The sequence below is a fragment of the Oncorhynchus mykiss genome, chromosome 15 (assembly GCF_057628025.1).
Source record: "Oncorhynchus mykiss isolate SJ-2025 chromosome 15, ASM5762802v1, whole genome shotgun sequence".
NCBI classification, from domain to species: Eukaryota; Metazoa; Chordata; class Actinopteri; order Salmoniformes; family Salmonidae; genus Oncorhynchus; species Oncorhynchus mykiss.
The window spans coordinates 38,740,596-38,762,896 of record NC_143036.1 but is presented as its reverse complement, the minus strand read 5'-3'; the positions used below and the strand labels follow the sequence as shown (position 1 = coordinate 38,762,896).

Below are 22,301 nucleotides of genomic sequence, written 5' to 3'. Positions count from 1 at the left end.
GAGTTTTCAATTTGTCAGAGCTAATGGTGGGAAGCTTCGGCGTCTCAGACCCCGTAACGGGAGGAGTAGAGACCAGAGAAGACTCGGCCTCTGACTCCGACTCGCTGCCTAATGGGGAAAACCGGTTGAAAGTTTCTGTCGGCTGAATGAGCGACACCGGTTGAGCGTTCCTACAGCATTTCCTTCCAGAAACTGTGAGAAAGTTGTCCGGCTGCGGGGACTGTGCCAGGGGATTTATACTACTATATGTACTTACTGTTGGCACAGACGCTGTTTCATCTTTTCCTACTCTGAAATTACCCTTGCCTAACGATTGCGTCTGAAGCTGGGCTTGTAGCACAGCTATCCTCGCCGTAAGGCGATCGTTCTCCTGTATATTATGAGTACAGCGACTGCAATTAGAAGGCATCATGTTAATGTTACTACTTAGCTTCGGCTGTTGGAGGTCCTGACGAACCGTGTCCAGATAAAGCGTCCGGAGTGAAAAAGTTGAGGGAAAAAAACAAAACTATAAACGGTAATTAAAAAGTAAAAAACGTAAATTTGTCAGGTAGCAAAATAGGTTGGCAACAAAACGCACAGCAACTCGTAAACAAGTCTACAAGTTGTGACCGGAAATGACGTCTGTCACTCATGCAAAGAGTCCAGGTTAAGCTGGTTAAGAGAATGCGAGAGTGTGCAAAGCTGTCATCAAGGCAAAGGGTGGCTACTTTGAAGAATCTCAAATATAAAATATATATTTGTGTAACACTTCTTTGGTAACTACATGATTCCATGTGTTATTTATAGTTTTGATGTCTTGACTATTATTCTGCAATGTAGAAAATAGTAAAAATAAATAAAAAACCTTGAATGAGTAGGTGTGTCCAAACTTTTGATTCGTACTCTGTCTCTGTTTCTTGGAGCACACAGCTCCTGCAGTAGCATAGCATCCACCAACCCAGGCCTTCCCCTGTCAGAGTTTTCTCCCCCCCAGCCACAGAATCCATCCACAGAGACACCATAGAGGCTAGATGTGAGGCAATGTCCCCCTCTCCCCTTTTATTTACCCCTCTTCCCCCCTCCATCTCACCCCTCTGTCACCCTTCTGGTGAGGTTTCATTGTGGAGCTCTGTGACATGTGATTCCAATCCTCTCTCTCTGTGTGTCCCTCTGGCTCCGTGGGGTGTCTTGGGGCGTCCAGTGACAGTCTGACTGCACTGCAAGAGCTATAGCCTCATGCAGCGTGGGCGGTCATGATGGCTCGACTTCTCAGTAAATGATAGGCTCTACTGTCACAGCAGGCCCCGGCGCGTAACGACAATACCAGCACTACTTTCTTACTCTCTCGTCTCTTGAGTAGACAGACTACTGCTCACAAAATGTAGGTCTGTAGGACCAAAATATAAAAGTCCCTTATTAACTAAAAACTTGAAGATTTTGGCCGGCTACCGCTGTCTTGCTAGTAACTACCATGCGCTTTGTTCTCTGATTTTCCCTGTCAATACTTCATCCCTGCGTGACGTTATCACATGGTTTTCCATCGGTCGAAGAATGCAGAGGAATAAATAGTTGCTTCTAAACTATTACTTCAACTTTCCTCGTTGTGTGCAGATAGCCAGGAGATGAAAGTAGGGGCACAGTGTAATGAGTTCAGTTGGCTTTGAAGGTCGATAGACATCACTGTCACGCACATTCTCTACTTCCCTCTCATATACTCTCATTCCTTTTTCCCTCCCTTTTTCACCTCGCTCTCTTTCTCAGCCACTGTTCTCTGATCTCTCTCTTCAGTCTCTTCAGAAGCTGGTTTTACTTAAGATGTCACATTACAATAGGAGGAGGCAGCATCGGAGAGAACATTACTGTGAACACACACTAACATGTGAAACAAGATGTCAGATAAAGGCTTCTCATTCACATTACCCTATCCCACTTAAAAACAACCCTTCACCACGAGAAGCTTTTAGCGTGTATCCTAACCTCCTAACCGCCGGTTCGAGAAACAACTCCATTCTTTTCCGTGATCATTCCTGACTGTTGTTATGGCTAGCCATTACCTTGTAGCGTGATGCAACATCTGCCCGCTCTGCAGTGCGCTCTGGGAATAGCGGCCCGCTGTAAGGTGAGCTCGAGGCTCTCATAGATGCAGTCCTGTATGTTTTGATTTAACCCTGTTTGCTGGAATTGGGACCACATGAAGGGAAGGAAGCTTTTTAAGTGGCTCCAAATATTCCCCTCAGTGTGCAGAGGCTGGGGTCTGGATGTATGACCTCCCCTCTGCTTGGGGTTCGTCCCAAATCGTACCCTATTCCCTAGAGAGTGCACTACTTTTGACCAGAGCCCTATGGGCTCTGTTCAAAAGTAGTGCACTATATAAGTACTATATTAGGGTTTCATTTGGGACACAATCCTCTTCTCTTCCCGAGCCACCACGGAGCATCTCGTCACTGCTGTGCTGTGGCCTCACCAGACTGCTATGTGGTTGCATGGGCCTGCATCGGCTTGGGTTATTGGGTTAAGTGATGCTGCCACACAGGACAGTGTCTGTATCACTAGAGATAAATACTCCTGCGTGTCCCAAATGACTCCATATACTTTCTCTGGACCACAGCCCTTAGTGTGCTACTTTTGACTAAAGCCCCATGGTCAAAGGTAGTGCACTATATAAGCACTATATGCATTTATTAAAATGCATATTAAAAATGCATATTAAAAATGCATATTAAAATTAATCTTTTCAAATGAATTTATCTTATTAACACTTTGTTCTAGCTAGCTATTTGTGTAGGTGGCTATCAAGTAAACCCAATCCTCCCCCCTCCATCTCACCCCTTTGTCACCCTTCTGGTGAGGTTTCAAGGTGCCATTTCGGGCACAGCTTATTTCTATGGTCTGTGTCACTAGAGACCAAAGCATAGTTGGATGAGTCTCAATTGAAGAGTCATGAATGATGTTGAACATGTTTTCATGTGGAGTTTTCCTGAACGCTCCAGATACTGTGCCTCAATTTTTATAAAATGTTTTTCCCAACTCATCAGAGGACAGTGGATTTGTCCCAAATGATACCCCATTCACAGAGTGCAATACTTTTGAGCAGGGCCCATAGGGCTCTTGTCAAAAGTAGTGTACTGTATGGGATAGGGTGCCATTTGCAGACAATGTGTTCTTCCTGTGGTGTCCTCACAATTAACAACAGACAACATGCGCTGTTGTCTTTTTATTTTATTAATTTAATATTTGAACCATATGTTGTTTCTTTGTTTCTATTGTTTCTTTGCTTTTCTAGACGATATAGCAATTGAGTTTGGTAGGTGTCTCTTTTCTGTTCTCCTCTTCCCTTTTGCTTATACCACTCCTATATAATCTCTCACTTTTACCTCTTGCTTTCGCAGCGCCTTTCGAAGCTGAGGAAATAGAAGGTACTGCTTGTCAGACTAACTGCTGCTCACCTAGACTTTTGACCAAAGCCCCATGGTCAAACGTAGTGCACTTTATATGGAATACGGTGCCATTTCGGCACCTTCGAGACGTAGCAGCTCATTGGCTAGGGACCTAGCCAGCACTTCAACAATGAGACCTGACATTTGCTGATCAGCCTGTTGACATTACATCGCCATGTATCTGTATCTGCATCCCAAATGGAAACCTATTCCCTTTCGTAATTCCCTCAGCTGGTCAAAAGAAGTGCACTACTTAGGGAGTAGGGTGCCATTTGGGACGCAGTATTGTCGTAGCGTGTCAGGGATGGGGGAGCTCGGCAAGCTCACCTCCTCTGCATTCCTCTCATCTCCCGATCCCCCCATATCCCACTGTTTGTGTTCACCTGTCTTCTCATGTTAACCGAAACGGTTGTAAAGAGGAACATCGGGTGTCTCTGTCAATTTCCCTGTTAAACACTCCTGCTCAGAGGAAACCAAGATGAGCTTAAGGTTATTGTCTTTGCTGTGCAGAGCAAATCTTACCGAATCTTCAACTTTCACTTACTAACTTATAAACTTTCATTAAAACAGACATAATTTAACCGAGCCAGGGATAGAAGCTTATCCCTTCACACACATAGCTGACTGTAGCTGCTTGTAACCTCCTCTTTGGTCCAGCATAGCTTCATGCAATGTATGATGCCATAGCAGGGCCATGCCATAGCTAGCCGCAGAACCAGGCTCTCTCTCTAATGTACATTGTTCTATATGGTCCATTAAATATATGATATCAAATGATGTATTACTGAATGTCTATCTTATTCAGTGGGAAAGGTGAAGTGTAGTCTGATGATGTGTTTGACCTACCTGTTTGTCTGTGTATTTGTCTCTCTTCCCTCTATGGTACTGGGCTGTGCTGTTAACCATGTTCAGTGAGTCTGTGTAGATGGGTAGGCCAGCTGGCTCTGTTTGTGATCTGTTATGCCTGTTGCTCTCTAACTCCTGTTCTTCTCTTCTGGCTACCATGCTCTTCACTCTCTCTCGTTCTGTCTCCTCTCCATCGCCAGAGGATGACGGTTGGTTCTGTGGCTCTGGCCTCTATTTAAACGGATACCACTTAGGTGAGACATCATCTGTCCCCCTCAGTGCTTTCCCTAGATCTGTCCCCCTGCGCAGCTTGTCCCTCGCCCTCTGCCATGCAGTAGCTGTTCCAGACACTGTCCCTCCGCCCCAAGCTATACAGTAGCTAGCAGTTAAGACCCCATGATTCAAACCCTAACAGTAGTGAGACAGACTAGAGTGTGTGGTCATGTCACACAGACCCTGCCCTGTGCTTTGCTTGCCAATATGTCCTGTTCGCAATACAGTAGCCGACATCTCCCCTCTTTCCTCAGTCTGTGAGCTAGCATGTCATGGAGGTAATGTATAGATTGCAATACTTATGAGTGCAATTGTTTAAAACCCTGTTGTCCCTACATGTTCCTGTTGTTGACATTGTCTTGTTTGTGGTGCTATAGTGCCCTGTAGCAGTGTATCATGGATTAATATAATTTTTTAGGCATCATGTCGTAAATATTTTGGGTTGTACTGTAACTATGCTCTCCTGTTTGGGTCTAGTGAAATAGAGCTCTGTACATGTTATATGATTCATTTGGGTTAAAGGGACAACTTATTTTCCATTCTTTGTTCTGAAGGTCCAGACAATTTTCTTCCCGTCAGTTCTGTTGATGTGGTCCTGCTAGCCTCCTCTCTCTCTCTCTCTCTCTCTCTCTCTCTCTCTCTCTCTCTCTCTCTCTCTCTCTCTCTCTCTCTCTCTCTCTCTCTCTCTCTCTCTTTCTCTCTCTCTCTCTCTCTCTCTCTCTCTCTCTCTCTCTTTCTCTGTCTTCCCTGTCGTTGATGTGGTCCTGCTAGCAATTACGGCTAGTTCTGTTCTGGAACCATCCTCTGGGTTCTGGTTCCAATTCTCTTTGCGTGCAGAAACTGTTCCTCATCGTGTTGTTATTACCACTGTCACTTTCCCGACAAATCATAAATTATAATCCCATCAGAGTACCACAGAGTGTCCTGGCTGCTTCTCCCAAACCTCCTCTTCTCTCCCCCCTGTCTCCCCGCTCTCTCTCCTTCCCTCCCTTCTTCTCTATCCCTACCGTATACACCAGGCTACGTGAGGCTCTGTTGAGGTGATGAGGCGGTCTAGTCTCTGGACATTCCGAGGCACACCAACCCATTTAGACCAGTTGATTTCACAGGAGAGCCAGTGTATATTTAGTTTAGAAATAAAGACTTTGAGTTATGTCTGCCAAGCTTAATTGTCAATCTATAGGGATGACCTTTCAAACACCCGGCTGTTTTCTACTTCTCTGTGTCTGTGGGATATGGTCAAAAGTAGTGCACTTTATAGGGAATAGGATGCCATTTGGGTCACAGCCTCTGTGTTTGCCCATGTTGTCACAATGCCCATGTTATGAGGTTGCTGACCTCAACTTCTCCTCTTCCTCCCTCAACCCCAAACAACCTCCACTGTTGGTCCCAGTTAGGGTTGCACATTTTGGGGAATATTCAGAGGTGGAAACTTTCCTTAATGAGTTAATTTTTCCTTGCCCACGAACATTCGGACATCCACCAGAGATGATTGCAATACAGTCTGCTTACTCTATGATTTGCTTGACCTTCACTTGAACTCTGTTGAACTCTGCATCCAGCAAATTAGTAGATAAAGCATGTCTGTTTGGAGGGGTGTATGCTGGGTGAAGAACATTCAGATATCTCTTCCAATACACATTGCCTGTGAGCATCAGAGGTGAACCAGTTGCATACACAGTTCGAGCAAGACATTCATCAGCATTTCTCTGACTACGTTCCTCCATTGAGCCAAAAAAACTTCTGATAGTTTAACGTTGTTTCTATGTCCTAGTGCACTGAAGCACCATTTTCCTGAAATAAGAGTCTTCAAGGGGGGAAAAAGTCTCCTAAAATAATAATATCTCTACAAGCGTCTCTCTACAGTCATTGCACATTGCATTACATTTCAGGCTGTTGTATGTGGTTGTATGATTTAAAGTCGGCCAGGACTAATAGCTACGAAATCCTAGAACACAGATGCTTTTTCAATGCCACTGAGGTTGCTGTGGGAGCTGGAGTGGGGGAGTAGGGGGAGGGGAGGAGAAGTGGGGGTTGTCTTCTTCTTTGGTATGTTTGTGTTCCCTCTGTCTGTGATGCAATGTCTGTGTTATCAATTCCCGAGGAACTGGCCTCAGAAAGCCTAGAAGAGAGCTGTCTTTGGAGCAAGTTGAGATTCCTGTGAGATGCTTCTCTAGTGCAGAGTCAGGAGACTGAAGAAGAGGGCCGTGGTCAAAAGTAATTCACTATATAGAGAATAGTAGGAGTGGAAGGAGGACCTTTTCCTGAAATGCCTTCCCATCTGCCCCTGCCAGGCCCTAAACACCGCTCTGAGACCTGCGCTCCGTCTCAAACCAAGAAGAAGAAGAGAAATCATTAAGGGCTCAGACACACCAATAGCATTTGCTGGCCGAGAGTACTTAGCACCTTTTACATGTAAAATTGGGTGAAAAACGTCAGCAAACAGATGTCTACAGCGGGTGGGCCCTAAAACACAGTGTGTAGAACGATCGCCAAACATGCTGGTTCGATGTGTGCCAACCTTAAAGGCGGCTACAAGCACCACTGTGTCAATCGACGTGCATGCATGTGCAAATGTGCGTTCCACCCAGAAAGGAAGTCTGCCTTGTGTAGTGGATATCGACTAGGGGCCTGGGGAGCCAGAGTACCTTACCAAGCAAGAGGAGCCTTGTGTAGTGGATGTCCACTAGGGGCTTGGGGAGCCAGAGTACCTTACCAAGCAAGAGGAGCCTTGTGTAGTGGATAAGCACTAGTGGCTTGGGGAGCTAGAGTAGCTTACCAAGCAAGAGGAGCCTTGTGTAGTGGATGTCCACTAGGGGCTTGGGGAGCCAGAGTACCATACCAAGCAAGAGGAGCCTTGTGTAGTGGATATCCACTAGGGGCTTGGGGAGCCAGAGTACCTTACCAAGCAAGAGGAGCCTTGTGTAGTGGATGTCCACTAGGGGCTTGGGGAGCTAGAGTAGCTTACCAAGCAAGAGGAGCCTTGTGTAGTGGATATCCATTAGGGGGAGCCAGAGTACCTTACCAAGCAAGAGGAGCCTTGTATAGTGGATAAGCACTAGTGGCTTGGAGAGCTAGAGTAGCTTACCAAGCAAGAGGAGCCTTGTGTAGTGGATGTCCACTAGGGGGAGACAGTAGTTTACCAAGCAAGAGGAGCCTTGTGTAGTGGATATCCACTAGGGGAGCCAGCATAGCTTACCAAGCAAGAGGAGCCTTGTGTAGTGGATATCCACTAGGGGAGCCAGCATAGCTTACCAAGCAAGAGGAGCCTTGTGTAGTGGATATCCACTAGGGGAGCCAGCATAGCTTACCAAGCAAGAGGAGCATTGTTTAGTGTATATCCACTAGGGGAGCTAGCATAGCTTACCAAGCAAGAGGAGCCTTGTGTAGTGGATATCCACCAAGAGAGCCAGCATAGCTTACCAAGCAAGAGAAGCCTTGTTTAGTGTATATCCACTAGGGGGAGCCAGCATAGCTTACCAAGCAAGAGAAGCCTTGTTTAGTGTATATCTACTAGGGGGAGCCAGCATAGTTTACCAAGCAAGAGAAGCCTTGTTTAGTGTATATCCACTAGGAGGAGCCAGAGTAGTTTACCAAGCAAGAGAAGCCTTGTTTAGTGTATATCCACTAGGGGAAGCCAGAGTAGTTTACCAAGCAAGAGAAGCCTTGTTTAGTGTATGTCCACTAGGAGGAGCCAGAGTAGTTTACCAAGCAAGAGGGTTTGAGGCACGCTTGACAACATTTGAATTTCCGGATCCGGTGTTATATGCCTTGTTGTTAACAAATACTAGCTAGCTAGCTTACATGTCTGGCTGGTCTGGTGTTCTATGCTTTACGACGCTGCTTTTTAGCCACAGAAGCAAACAGTTCTTCTCTCTATGAATTGCAGTTGCTAGATCTTAAACAGCTGAAAAGCATGACTTACTCTTACCACTCAGGAGGAGAAAAAAAATAACAAATTAAACGAAGACGGGATGATGGAGAACGCATGTCTCTCGTCCAACCTATGCGAAGCATTGACATTTTTGGCGTGTGGCAGTAAACAGCAACGTATTGTTGCAAGTTATAAGCTAGGACTCTCGAAAGTTTGTGCCATTGTCACGGAAGTGTGCCAGGCTATCTGGCATGCCTGAAGGAGGAATTTCTTGCTTATCCCTCTGTGGCAGAAATCGGCAGAGAGTTTGGGGATCGTTGGAATTCTCAGTTTTGTGCAGGAGCTGTCAATGGAAAACTTATTAAGCTCCGGGCAGCAAGTACTACAACTACAAGGGCTTTTTCTCAATGGTCCGGATGGCAGTCTGCAATGAAAAATACCGCTTCACCATGATTGACGTGTGCACATATGGTCGGGAGGGAGATGCGGGAATCTTTTCATGAAGCTAGTTCGGATCCCAACTCGTGGCAGGCCAGCCGCCGCTACCAAGGCCAGAGTGCTTGCCGAGGACCCAAACATACAGTGCCTTGCGAAAGTATTTGGCCCCCTTGAACTTTGCATTATTTATTTATTGGATATTTCAAACTTTTTTAACAAATCAAAAACTGAAAAATTGGGCGTGCAAAATTATTCAGCCCCCTTAAGTTAATACTTTGTAGCGCCACCTTTTGCTGCGATTACAGCTGTAAGTCGCTTGGGGTATGTTTCTATCAGTTTTGCACATCGAGAGACTGACATTTTTTCCCATTCCTCATTGCAAAACAACTCGAGCTCAGTGAGGTTGGATGGAGAGCATTTGTGAACAGCAGTTTTCAGTTCTTTCCACAGATTCTCGATTGGATTCAGGTCTGGACTTTGACTTGGCCATTCTAACACCTGGATATGTTTATTTTTGAACCATTCCATTGTAGATTTTGCTTTATGTTTTGGATCATTGTCTTGTTGGAAGACAAATCTCCGTCCCAGTCTCAGGTCTTTTGCAGAATCCATCAGGTTTTCTTCCAGAATGGTCCTGTATTTGGCTCCATCCATCTTCCCATCAATTTTAACCATCTTCCCTGTCCCTGCTGAAGAAAAGCAGGCCCAAACCATGATGCTGCCACCACCATGTTTGACAGTGGGGATGGTGTGTTCAGGGTGATGAGCTGTGTTGCTTTTACGCCAAACATAACATTTTGCATTGTTGCCAAAAAGTTCAATTTTGGTTTCATCTGACCAGAGCACCTTCTTCCACATGTTTGGTGTGTCTCCCAGGTGGCTTGTGGCAAACTTTAAACAACACTTTTTATGGATATCTTTAAGAAATGGCTTTCTTCTTGCGACTCTTCCATAAAGGCCAGATTTGTGCAATATACGACTGATTGTTGTCCTATGGACAGAGTCTCCCACCTCAGCTGTACATCTCTGCAGAGTGATCATGGGCCTCTTGGCTGCATCTCTGATCAGTCTTCTCCTTGTATGAGCTGAAAGTTTAGAGGGACGGCCAGGTCTTGGTAGATTTGCAGTGGTCTGATACTCCTTCCATTTCAATATTATCGCTTGCACAGTGCTCCTTGGGATGTTTAAAGCTTTGGAAATCTTTTTGTATCCAAATCCGGCTTTAAACTTCTTCACAACAGTATCTCGGACCTGCCTGGTGTGTTCCTTGTTCTTCATGATGCTCTCTGCCCTTTTAACGGACCTCTGAGACTATCACAGTGCAGGTGCATTTATACGGAGACTTGATTACACACAGGTGGATTGTATTTATCATCATTAGTCATTTAGGTCAACATTGGATCATTCAGAGATCCTCACTGAACTTCTGGAGAGAGTTTGCTGCATTGAAAGTAAAGGGGCTGAATAATTTTGCACGCCCAATTTTTCAGTTTTTGATTTGTTAAAAAAGTTTGAAATATCCAATAAATGTTGTTCCACTTCATGATTGTGTCCCACTTGTTGTTGATTCTTCACAAAAAAATACAGTTTTATATCTTTATGTTTGAAGCCTGAAATGTGGCAAAAGGTCGCAAAGTTCAAGGGGGCCGAATACTTTCGCAAGGCACTGTAGGCAGCTTCTCTGAGTGTAGGCAGCCTCTCTCAATGTAAGCAGCAGCCTCTCTGAGTTTAGGCAGCTTCTCTCAATGTAGGCAGCAGCCTCTCTGAGTGTAGGCAGCTTCTCTCAATGTAGGCAGCAGCCTCTGAGTGTAGGCAGCTTCTCTCAATGTAGGCAGCAGCCTCTGAGTGTAGGCAGCCTCTCTCAATGTAGGCAGCAGCCTCTCTGAGTGTAGTCTGCTTATCTCAATGTAGGCAGCTTCTCTGAGTGTAGGCAGCTTCTCTCAATGTAGACAGCAGCCTCTCTGAGTGTAGGCAGCTTCTCTCAATGTAGGCAGCAGCCTCTCTCAGTGTAGGCAGCTTCTCTCAATGTAGGCAGCAGCCTCTGAGTGTAGGCAGCTTCTCTCAATGTAGGCAGCAGCCTCTGAGTGTAGGCAGCCTCTCTCGATGTAGGCAGCAGCCTCTGAGTGTAAACAGCCTCTCTCAATGTAGGCAGCAGCCTCTCTGAGTGTAGGCAGCTTCTCTCAATGTAGGCAGCAGCCTCTGTGAGTGTGGGCAGCTTCTCTCAATGTAGGCAGCAGCCTCTGAGTGCAGGCAGCTTCTCTCAATGTAGGCAGCAGCCTCTCTGAGTGTAGGCAGCTTCTCTCAATGTAGGCAGCAGCCTCTCTGTGTGTAGGCAGCCTCTCTCAATGTAGGCAGCAGCCTCTCTGAGTGTAGGCAGCTTCTCTAAATGTAGGCAGCAGCCTCTCTGAGTTAGTGATGGCTGTTTAGCAGTCTGATGGCCTTGAGATAGAAGCTGTTTTTCAGTCTTTCGGTCCCAGCTTTGATGCACCTGTACTGACCTTGCCTTCTGGATGGTAGCGGTGTGAACAGTCTGTGGCTCGGGTGGTTGTTGTCCTTGATGATCTTTTTGGCCTTCCTGTGACATCGGATTCTGTAGGTGGTGTCATGGAGGGCAGGTAGTTTGCCCCCGGTGATGCGTTGTGCAGAACGCACCACCTTCTGGAGAGCCTTGTGGTTGAGGGCAGTGCAGTTGCTGTACCTATTGTGCATCTATAAAAGTTTGTCAGGGTTTTTGGTGACAAGCCAAATTTCTTTAGCCTCCTGAGGTTGAAGAGGCGCTATTGCACCTTCTTCACCACGCTGTCTGTGTGGGTGGACCATTTCAGTTTGTCTGTGATGTTTACGCCGAGGAACTTAACTTTCAACTGTCTCCACTGCTGTCCCTTCGATGTGGATAGGGGGGTGCTTCTGCTGTTTCCTAAAGTCCACGATCATCTCCTTTGTTTTGTTGACGTTGAGTGAGAGGTTGTTTTCCTGACACCACACTCAGAGTGCCCCCACCTCCTCCCTGTAGGCTGTCTCATAATTGCTGGTCATCAAGCCCACTACTGTTGTGTTGTCTGCAAACTTGATTCTGAAAGCTTTGTTCTTATGTGTGCATAAGAATAACGCACACAACACCCATTTTTTGTGGTGAAACGGGGGTCTCTGTCTCACTTTAGAGCAGATGGAGGGGACACGGTACTGATCGATGGTCTTGTCAAAGTGATGGTCATGTCCCTGAACAAACGGGAGACATTGATCAGGAGGAATAGACACCACCCATGGTACTATAACGTCATATATAGCCTTTGCTGGGCACTGCTGCTGTTTCTGTAGCTGCTGCTTACATTTCTTTAACTCACACACACATAAACATACACACACTGTTGCTGGGTCGGGGAGATTCAGTGTGGGGCGGAGAGCAAGGATGCGTGGAGGTTTGTGGAGTTGCAGGGCAGAGAGCAAGGGTGCGCCTGGACGGTGCGTTGTTTGTTGGTGAGAAGGGGCATGGGGGTTAGGGAGAGGGACCTGGGCGTTGGGGAGAGGGGCCGAGAAGGTGAGATACCAGGCCGGGTGGAGAGATGATGAACCAAGGGGCGGTTATAACTACCTATAGATGGGCCCTCTGGTCTCAGCTCTGTCTCTGGGCTGTCCAAAGCATCACCCCCCTCCAACACCTACAAGCAGATGGTGAATATATTGGAATACATTGCAAGCAAATTTTACTCAAAAGAACTCAAAGTAACTGATACCATAAACATCTCAATCTAATTAGCTCACACAAAGCACAGTTTCTGTTTTTCAGATGTTGGAACTAGCCCTGCTAAGGATTATGATAACAACAAAGACACGGAATATTTCCTACTCACAATTTCTCCCATCCAGAAAAGAGCTTATTTCACATGTTCAAACTAGGTCTGCTAAACATAAGATCACAAACACACTGTACAAGAGTACATACCGTATCTGGCCTATTGGTGTCTGTCTGACAATGTTTCACGTAAACACAAAGTCAGTCCAGTTGTCAGATACACACCGGCAGCTGCCCCACTCCTCGTCTCCTTCACCCTTTTCAGATTGACACATATCGGTCCCACATCTTTCTCCATGTTTCTTTGAGATCCGTACAGGTGTTCAAATTCTGTGATGTCTCCCTTCAGCTGTCTTCTTTTTGTATGCTTGTCTGAATACAACCACCTTGAAGGGTTGTAGAGGTTAGCGTATTGTCTCACCAGCATGCACAGATGCTCCTCAAAACTGGACATAGACATAATTGCGCGTGGCAAGTCTCAAAATATAACCACAAAAAAGGAAGCTTGCAAGTAGGAGCAGTGTGCAAAGTAGTACCACGTCCATCTCTTCTGTGTTTACGTATACCACAAGGGGTACCGGAAAATATGTGATGTAGACACAGGGGCAGGACTTCCATTGCAAAACTCAGTACTGCCCCTCAGCGTTCACAAGGATTGATTTGTCAGGTCTCAATTTCCAGATAGGAAAAAAATATTACACGGTGGAATGTCATTTTTCATCACAAAAGAGGCGTGTGATGAAAAACGACATTCCAACAATACCTTTAACCTTAATCCTTATCCTAACCCTAAACTTAACCCTTACCCTAACCCTAACCCTTATTCTAAACCTAACCCTAACCTTAGCAAGCAGTTGCTTATCAACAGATACTGTAGCTTGTTGATAGTATGACCATCTGCAGCGCATCTACAGATGAAAAAATCTGGACTATCCAAACAAATTGTGAACAACCAGGTTACTCAGTCAGCTGACCAGTGACAGCCAGTCACAGGCTCTACCTGCAGGGGGTAGGAGACCCTCGTTCCTGCTTTAGTTGGTCATAGGAGGGCAGGTTGAGAAGGTCTCTGTAAACTCCTGTCCTCAACTACAACTCATAGCTGGGCCTTTCCTGAACGGACAAGCCTTCCTTGGACTTCCCCAACCGTGTGCTAGTGCGTCACTGAACATGTAAGTTGACTTTGTTAGCGTTCATGTGTATATTTAATCTGTCTGTATGTTATAAGCTCCATATTACTATGTAACTGCATGCTTATGCATGCCTTATTGATGTTAGTATGTTGGTTTTTCATGCCTGTGTACAAGCCCTATTACAAATTGTGTTTATCTGGCCCTTTTTGCATAGTTAATAGTTATTTTACATGTTCAGGCCATGAGGTACGGTGACGTCATCATGTCCAGGTTCACTTCCTGCCACGTCCAAAATGGCTGCTTGCTACCGCAAACCATTAGCCCTGCTAACTGTACTGTGCATGGGGTTTACATAGATCTCCATGTTGGCCTATAGCTTGAGGTCTACTAGCCCAGGCATACTAGCCTAGTGTGCTAGCTTCTCTTGTTTACCATGCTAGTGTCAGATACATTTATGCCTCTACTAGACTATGGGGATATTGTATATACGAATACTTCCGCTCAGTGTTTGAGATCAATTGGACACCCTTTACCATGGCGCTTTGAGATTTATTTTAAACTGTAAAACCCTTACGCACCACTGGCGTTCTCTAGTCAGTCGTAGGCTCAGTCACTGGTATACAAAGCCATTTTGGGTTAACTACCATTTTATTTGGGCATTTTTATTGTTCAGAAATGTGGTGGGTACTCTCTTCGTTCGCAGGACTTTATCCTGCTAACTGTTCCAAATGTCCGAACTGAATTTGGTAAAAGGGCTTTTATGTTTTTAAATCACTGATGAAGGATTTTGAGACTGATTCCTTGACCTGTCAATTAATTTAATTTGCTGTTTTATGATTTTGTTATACTCTCGTCAATTCTAGGGTTTTTACTAGATTACTTGTAGTTTTTCATGTTGTCTGTCTGTAATTGTGTCATGACTTGGTGCTGCCTATCTTGGCCAGGATGCTCTTGAAAAAGTAATTTCAAATCTCAATAAGCCCTTCCTGGTTAAATAAAAGTTACATATAATAAAATGCTAGTAGCCCTGTCCATAGTGTACTATTGTGTCCTAGTATTAGCCTATGCTAATACCTAACCATTATAGTACACTGTTGTGACTGTTGTGATTGCTGGGTTGGACGCAGTGCCTGGATTGGGCACCGGCGCAGAGGAAGGCTCCAGCCATGGCGCCTTAGGCTCCATCCACGCCCCTTACACCCCAATTTGGTTTCAGGTTTTGCGGCCGGAGTCCACACCTTTGGGAGGGGGTGGGGGGGTACTGTCACGCCCTGACCATAGAGAGCCCTTGGTTCTCTATGGTGTAGGGCGTGACTAGGGGGTGTTCTATTTTCTATATTTCTATGTTGGTGTTTTGTATGTTCCCAATTAGAGGCAGCTGGTAATCATTGCCTCTCATTGGGGATCATATTTAGGTAGCCATTTTTCCCACCTGTGTTTGTGGAATATTGTTTTGTGTTTGTGTCCAACAACCACTAGCACCACAATCTCCGTCTGACTATTGGCAGCACCCCAGCAACCTCAAATGGCTTGGGTGCCACGGCCACCGGTTCAGCCGCCACTCACTCATGTTCAGTCACCACCGGCCCACCAGCCAGTTCTGCCGCCACCTGGACTCCAACATGTCCGACGGTCGCTAGTGCTACAGGAGGTGCTCCAGCCAGTGCCCTCGCCAGCTCCTCGGCCCAGACTGCCACCTGGACTCCAGCATGTGAAGTGGTCTCCAGTGCCACAACAGGTGCTCTCGCTAGTGCCCCCACCGGTTCCCAAGCCAGCTACTCAGCCTGTGAAACGGTCACCATCAGAACCTGAGCAGGTCCAGCAGCCAGCTCCACTCCAACATGCAACCCAGCTGGTGCCAACACGAGCAGCACCTGAGACAGATGAACAGTGCAGCCTGACCTGCGACCGCCAGCTCAGCAGCCGGCACATGTGTCTGCTGGCACCAGATCCTACACCGTCTGCTGCCCTTGCAGACCTGCTCGGACTGGACCTGACGCCCAAGACGAGGATCCCAGTCGGCGTCCCATCCAGCACCAGAGCCTCCAGCACCATGTCCTCTGGACCTGCAGTCAGCCAACCTGACTCCCACTCTGGTCCCAGTGTCCACTACCATCCTGGAGGATCAGTCCAGACCCTTTTTCAAAGACCCTTGGCCGGGTCTCATTCCTTTCTTCCTCTGGATGGAAGGAAAGGAGTGGAAGAAAAGAGAAAATGCCTTATATTCCTTATATAGTGCACTACTTTTGACCAGGACCTATAGGGTTCTGGTCAAAAGTAGTGTACTATATAGGGAATATGGTGCCATTTGGGACGCAGTTAGATCCATTAGCAATTTGTAGCTTAGTTCCCTGATTAGAAACACAATACCTGGATGGAGACCTGGAAGCCTATGCAGTAGGCACGGTAACATCTTGCCTTGGTACTGCTGTCATAATCTATCGTAATGCTAGATATCCACACAGAGCATAGCCCCTCACCAAACATCCGGAAAGAGGAATGGGGGAATGAGAGGAGAGAATAGGTCAAAACAGTATGGGGGGAAAAGCTGGGAAAGCTATCAACCCCCAGAATCCAATTAAGACAGTTCTGGAAAAATGGAGACGTATAAACTAAAATAAAAAACGCTCTATTTCCAGAAAACAAGTTTATTTCATCTGTCTGCAGGTTCACTACTGGAGGACGAGCAGCCAAAATATAAGACCGTTGTGCGTTCCAAATGGCACCATATTCTCTATTTGGTACACTACTTTTAACCAGTGCCTATTGGGGCCATTTGGGATGCAGACATGGGGTTTAAGAATGACTAAGATTACTTGGTTTTTCCCTGGGTTTCCATCCAAAATCGGGTAGCTAGATACACTTTACTGTACAGGGTTGGAACTATATACGTTTTTTAAATCCATGTCCAACATCTTGGCCGAGTAGGTAGAGGCCAAGCAGACAGACAGATGTGTGCGTGAATGTTCTCTAGACAGTGGTGACATTACTTGGTAATGTCCAGTCATTGCATTACATTGGCTTGTTTGTGACTCTGAGCGGTGAGAGAAGAAAAGAGAGAGGCTGTGTCCCAAATGGAACCCTATTCACTATACAGTGCACTGCTTTTGACCAGGGCACTATAAAGAGAATATGGTCCCTATAGGTCCTGGTCAAAAGTAGTGCACTATCAAGGGGATGGGGTGCCATTTGGGATGCAGACTTTGGTATCTCCCTGGACGCTAGGTTTGTTGTCTAGCATCCCTGCTGTCTGAGTGGGCCGGCTGATTGATGAGACAAACAGGAAAGCGTTCCGGCTCTGTGTTCTTGGCACTCCCAGACCCCAACTCACTAGCTGTGCTAAGAGACCCCAGACACACACACACACACACAGACAGACACACACACACCAGAGAGACCTAAGGTCCGCTCTCCGTAAGTGCAGCGGGGGATGACTGCTAGATTGAGTTGTGCGTTAGTATGCTGTTTTTTTCAAACCGACGCTTTAGGCAGCGTTTTCTGTGCAGACTAGACATTCCTGAGTCCTAAAGAGCTCTTGGATAAGATGGAGGGGAAAAACAAATAGCGCTCGACACTAACCCATGTCTCCCAGCCAAGGGACTTAAGCACAATTCCACTGTATAAGCCTGTAACACTTGGGTAGGAGTACCACTTTCCACATGCTGCTGACTGCTGTAGCAAGGCCATGGAAAGTAAAGTAGCCCCAGAGTGTGTTTCTGTTTCCCCCAGATAACACTGTAATGAGTTCACAACGGTGGACTCCACTGTTCTCCCAATATATTTCCAACATCACAGAAGGCATAATAGGCTTTTTTAATCATCAAATTAAAACTCTCTCTCTGCCTACAGCTGGCTTGCTAGCCTGGTTAGACCAGACTGAATGCAGACTGAACATGGTGAGCACAGTCTGCTTTAACCAGGCTACCTGCCTTCTCTTTCTCAACAGGAAACAAAATAACACATAAAGCTGAGGGAGAGGAACGCGGTGGGGGGTAGAAGTTTGAAGCCGGTAACTGTAGATAAAACAAAAATCTTCTCCACCTGTTAAAGATTCCTTGTTCCCCCTAGAGCTATATGTTTTTCATCGCCAACACAGTTACCTTCCTTGTGGTCAGACCATAGACCAGGTACGTGCATGCTGCGGCAGGCCTGATCCCTAGGGGTTGTAGGGATTTGATGTTTGATAAAGGGGGTCTCCCAGGGACGTCCTCAGAGGCCAACTACGATTCATATAATGCCTTTCACAGATGCCTGTAACAGGTTTACATGGAGTGACAGGGAGTGTGATGGGACTGGGTTTGAATGCCACACACCTGTCTGTCCTGTCTGTTTGTCTGGACAGGACCTATCCCCATACACGCCACACACTGGGAGAGCCCAGAGTCCTATTCGAACCCAGCCAGTGGTGGGAGAAGGGAATACAGGGGAAAAGGATTTACTTTTCTGAAGGTGTCGTTGCTACAATGTTGGCCCATATTGTTACTGATATTCTTATTTTTACTACATGTGTCACGTTCTGACCATCGTTCCTGTGTGTTTTCCTTGTTTTAGTGTTGGTCAGGACGTGAGCTGGGTGGGCATTCTATGTTGTGTGTCTGGTTTGTCTATTTCTATGTTTGGCCTGATATGGTTCTCAATCAGAGGCAGGTGTTAGTCATTGTCTCTGATTGGGAACCATATTTAGGTAGCCTGTTTGGTGTTGGGTTTTGTGGGTGATTGTTCCTGTCTCTGTGTTTTGTCGTCACCAGATAGGCTGTTAGAAGAAAGCCGTTACAACATGTCAATCCATCCACGCTCGTCCTTGGTTCTCTTATCCTTTTGCTCAACCTTCATTCTCAACTCACAATAGACAGACATAAAAAAACATATACTGTAGAGAACAGGCGGGTAAATTGAGTGATTCATTTAACAAGGAAGAATGAATTTAGGGTATTTATGTAGAACTTAGAGTAGTTTGTCTTTGGCCTTGATGTTGTTGGCAGAGTGACTGTGGCAAACAGTTTGGAATCTGGAAAGCCTTTTCCACATAGTCCCGTAGTGCCATCCTTCTCTGGAGAGACAGTGTGAAAACTGTAGTGTCTCTGAAATAGACTTGAACAGACTATGCACTGTAATTGGGACCATCACATAATGAGACTGAGAAGAGGCACTCCTTAGTGCTTCCCACATTCAGTGCCCACAACCAGCGCTGAGTGTTGCAGTGATAAACCGCTTTCTGTGTGTGCGTGCATCGAACGTGTGTGTTTCTAAGTGTGTGTATTTCTGCATGTTTGTACGCATGCATGCGGCACAGTCATAAACCGCATATATGCGGCTAGGGCCTGAGGCCGAGGTTGGGCGTAATGGTAATGCTCTCTTAATCTAGCACTGCCAGGGAGAGTTCATTCACCAGTTGTCATCTCCATTAGTCTTCATACTGAGGGCTTGTTCTGCTGGCCAGGATGGCATCCCAAATGGCACCTTAGTCCCTATGAAGTGCACTACTTTTGACCAGGGCCATAGGGCTTTAGTCAAAGTAGTGCACTAAAATAGGGAATAGGGAGACATTTGTGATACGCATATTGCAGCGCATCTTCTACTGCAGGAGAGACTCCAGGCTCAGATGGGAGCCGTCTTTTTTTTGTACACTTTATATGAATAGTTAGGAAATCAGAGAGGTGAGGTAAGTGGGAGAGACGGTGGGAAAGATGGACGCAGGGATTGAACCATGGTCTTCCAGTATGTGACGAGAGCCGGAAGTCTGGAACCAACAAGACCCTGAACACTATCTGCATTGACCCTTTTTGCACTACCTCTCTTGCACTGACACACTTGACCCTAACCACACTCTCACACATACTTACACTGACACCCCAACACACACATAACATGCCCACACATAACATGCACACACATGCATACTGATGCCACACACACTTTCACACTCACCAGATACACCGCTGCTACTGTCTATTATCTATCATGTTGCCAAGTCAGTTTACCCCTACCTATATGTACAGTACAAAACAACCTCAATTACCTACAGTGGTTGCTCAATTTAAGGTTTTGAGATTATGATGCGGGATTTAGAGGTAATTTGTGGTTTAGTACAATACTGTGCATCACTGGTTCATTGCTCCAGACCAGCACAAGGGGGAGTTAGAGCACTGATTATGCTTTTGGGTCCCAAGGTGTTCATGTTTCTCTAACTGAAAGTGAATGGGCAACATAAACCAAATAATTGTACACAACTTCAAAATTGAATTTCGATGAACTTAATGATGAGGATGAAGAAGGCGATTTGAATTTAGAACAATAGTGTTCCTCTGTCCAGCACGCGCACACCCTGAAAAATACACATATTTTTTTTGTTTCTACTCGTCAGTACTGCTCACTCAAACTGTTGTTACACTAAGGTTTTTATTCTAAAAGAGTCAAAAATGTTTAATTATATTACCTGATATTCTTAAGATATACGTGTTGACTGAATATAAGCAAGTGAGTGATGTCTGCTAAATAATCAAGTTGATGGCGCAGTCATATAGCCTCGGCACCTACATGAAGCTGAGTGACTCACTCGTTCATGGCTTTGGATCTAAATAAATAAGTACCAGCATTCTTTCTGATAGTCTTTAATAAAGAAATGTTTTGGTTATCCTGACCTGGACACCATGTATTATAATATCCCATTATGGTCTGTTAGCAGGACAATAGACTCTTGCCAACACCTCTCTGTATTTTTGACACTTTGTGCAAAGCAATTGATCAGCATTAAAAACTTTGTGGATGGGGCCTCCCGAGTGGCGCAGCGGTCTAAGACACTGCATCGCAGTGCAAACTGCGTTGCTACAGATGCTGGTTCGATAGCTGTGCCGGCCATGACCAGAAGACACATGAGGTGATGGGGGGCATTTGGTTTCCCTCCCTCTTAAAACAGAAATAAATAATTCTAAATAACAAACTGGCTTTATTTACAAATGAGTAAAAATGTCTCACCCCGTGTTCAAGAATAGCCTTTTCTCTCTCACTTTAGGTTATTTAAAATATCGTTATTTTTAAAACAAAGCAATTATTATTAATTATTTTAGAATTATATAAAAGGCCCTTAGATAGTCTCACAGATCAGATTTGCCCTAACCAAAAATGCCCCTTAGATATTATTTTAGAATCCTCCAATCTAAATCAAATTATTGGCTGAGAGTCACATCATTTAGTTTTTTTCCCCGATATACTGTAGACCTACCGTAGGCGACATGAGTCTGACTAGAGTTGAGTAATGTGCTGTTAAAAGTGGTCTATCTTATTTATTTAAAAAGCATATCGAAGTTAGAAGCAATAGGATTTGAAGCAATAGTCTACCCGCTGTGGTCAACTATTTCGGCACCGTTTCACGCTTCTCTGAGACAAGCTTGGGGACTGGTCTTGGTAAATCAATTAGATTTTTATTTTCACTGAATCTGGGTTTGGGAATTGGTTAGACTACAATTAGGTTGTGGAAGTTAGGCTCTTAGTACTGTAGCCTACTCCCGACGTCACGCTGTACAGCAGCCATATTTTCCGTTCCTTCCTCACGGAAACCCCGAGGGTTTTGTTTTTCGTTTTTCTTGGAATAGAAACACCATAATATTAAACAAATTAATTAAGCTACATTTCTTTAAATCAATCTATGTTCTTACAAAAAAAGGTTTTAAATTCTCTAGTACAGCCAATATTGAAGGCTATCAAATGCTTCTCAAAGATGCCTCTGGTTGTCAAACTAGCACTAACTAGCATTAATGGGAACAACGGGAAACTGTTGAGCATGAAAAACCCAGTAGCATTGCAGTTCTTGACACACTCAAACCAGTGCGCCTGGCACCTATTACCATACCCCTTTCAAAGGCACTTAAATATGTTGTCTTCCCCATTCACCCTCTGAATGGCACACATTCACAATGTCTCAATTGTCTCAAGGATTAAAAGTCTTCTCCCCTTCATCTACACTGATTTAAGTGGATTTAACAAGTGACATCAATATATGGATCATAGCTTTAACCTGGATTCACCTGGTCAGTCTATGTCATGGAAAGAGCAGGTCTTCTTAATATTTTGTAATGTTGCGTATATAGACATGTTATTTGTACACTTTATTTTTATTCGTTATTCACTATGTAATATTCCTCGTGTCTTTCTGTTTTTTCTTTTATTTTTATGTTATCTTTAGCTCTGCATTGTTGGAAAAGGACCCGTGAGTAAGCATTTCACTGTCTATACCTAGTCTATACCTTTTGTCTACGAAGCATGTGACAGACAAAGTTTGATTTGATTATTATCATTCCATCCCAGGCTTTGCACGAGACAGGTCCCACAATTTAATGCAAACACACACGCACACACACACACACACACACACACACACACACACACACAAAAGACAGGTAATACAACAGGTGGTTTTTCCATGATGGCTTCCCTGCCTGCACATCTCCTCCCTCTTCTCCTCTAGTCTGATTTTGTGAAAATGGCTGTAATTTCAATTCCTTTTGTGTTGTCATCTCAATGTTCGCCTA

At 45.2% G+C, this 22,301-nt stretch overlaps 1 protein-coding gene and 2 long non-coding RNA genes across 9 annotated transcripts in view; 2 read left to right on the top strand and 1 right to left on the bottom strand.

Moving 5' to 3' along the window:
- Positions 1-22,301, top strand: part of LOC149977452 (uncharacterized) — a 1,012,103-nt gene that overhangs the window by 504,784 nt on the left and 485,018 nt on the right. The gene's annotated exons all lie outside the window — the stretch shown is intronic.
- Positions 1-22,301, bottom strand: part of LOC149977454 (uncharacterized) — a 130,174-nt gene that overhangs the window by 38,475 nt on the left and 69,398 nt on the right. The gene's annotated exons all lie outside the window — the stretch shown is intronic.
- Positions 1-22,301, top strand: part of LOC110490036 (MAGUK p55 subfamily member 7) — a 268,418-nt gene that overhangs the window by 193,070 nt on the left and 53,047 nt on the right. Inside the window, exon 1 of one of the 7 annotated variants that reach the window (XM_090200020.1) lies at positions 3,254-4,519. The exons of the other annotated variants lie outside the window; for them this stretch is intronic. Within the exon in view, the coding sequence (XP_090056146.1) occupies positions 4,345-4,519 (175 nt within the window). The 5' untranslated portion in view covers positions 3,254-4,344. Of the gene's footprint in view, positions 1-3,253; positions 4,520-22,301 lie in introns of those variants that run through there. 7 annotated transcript variants of the gene reach the window in all.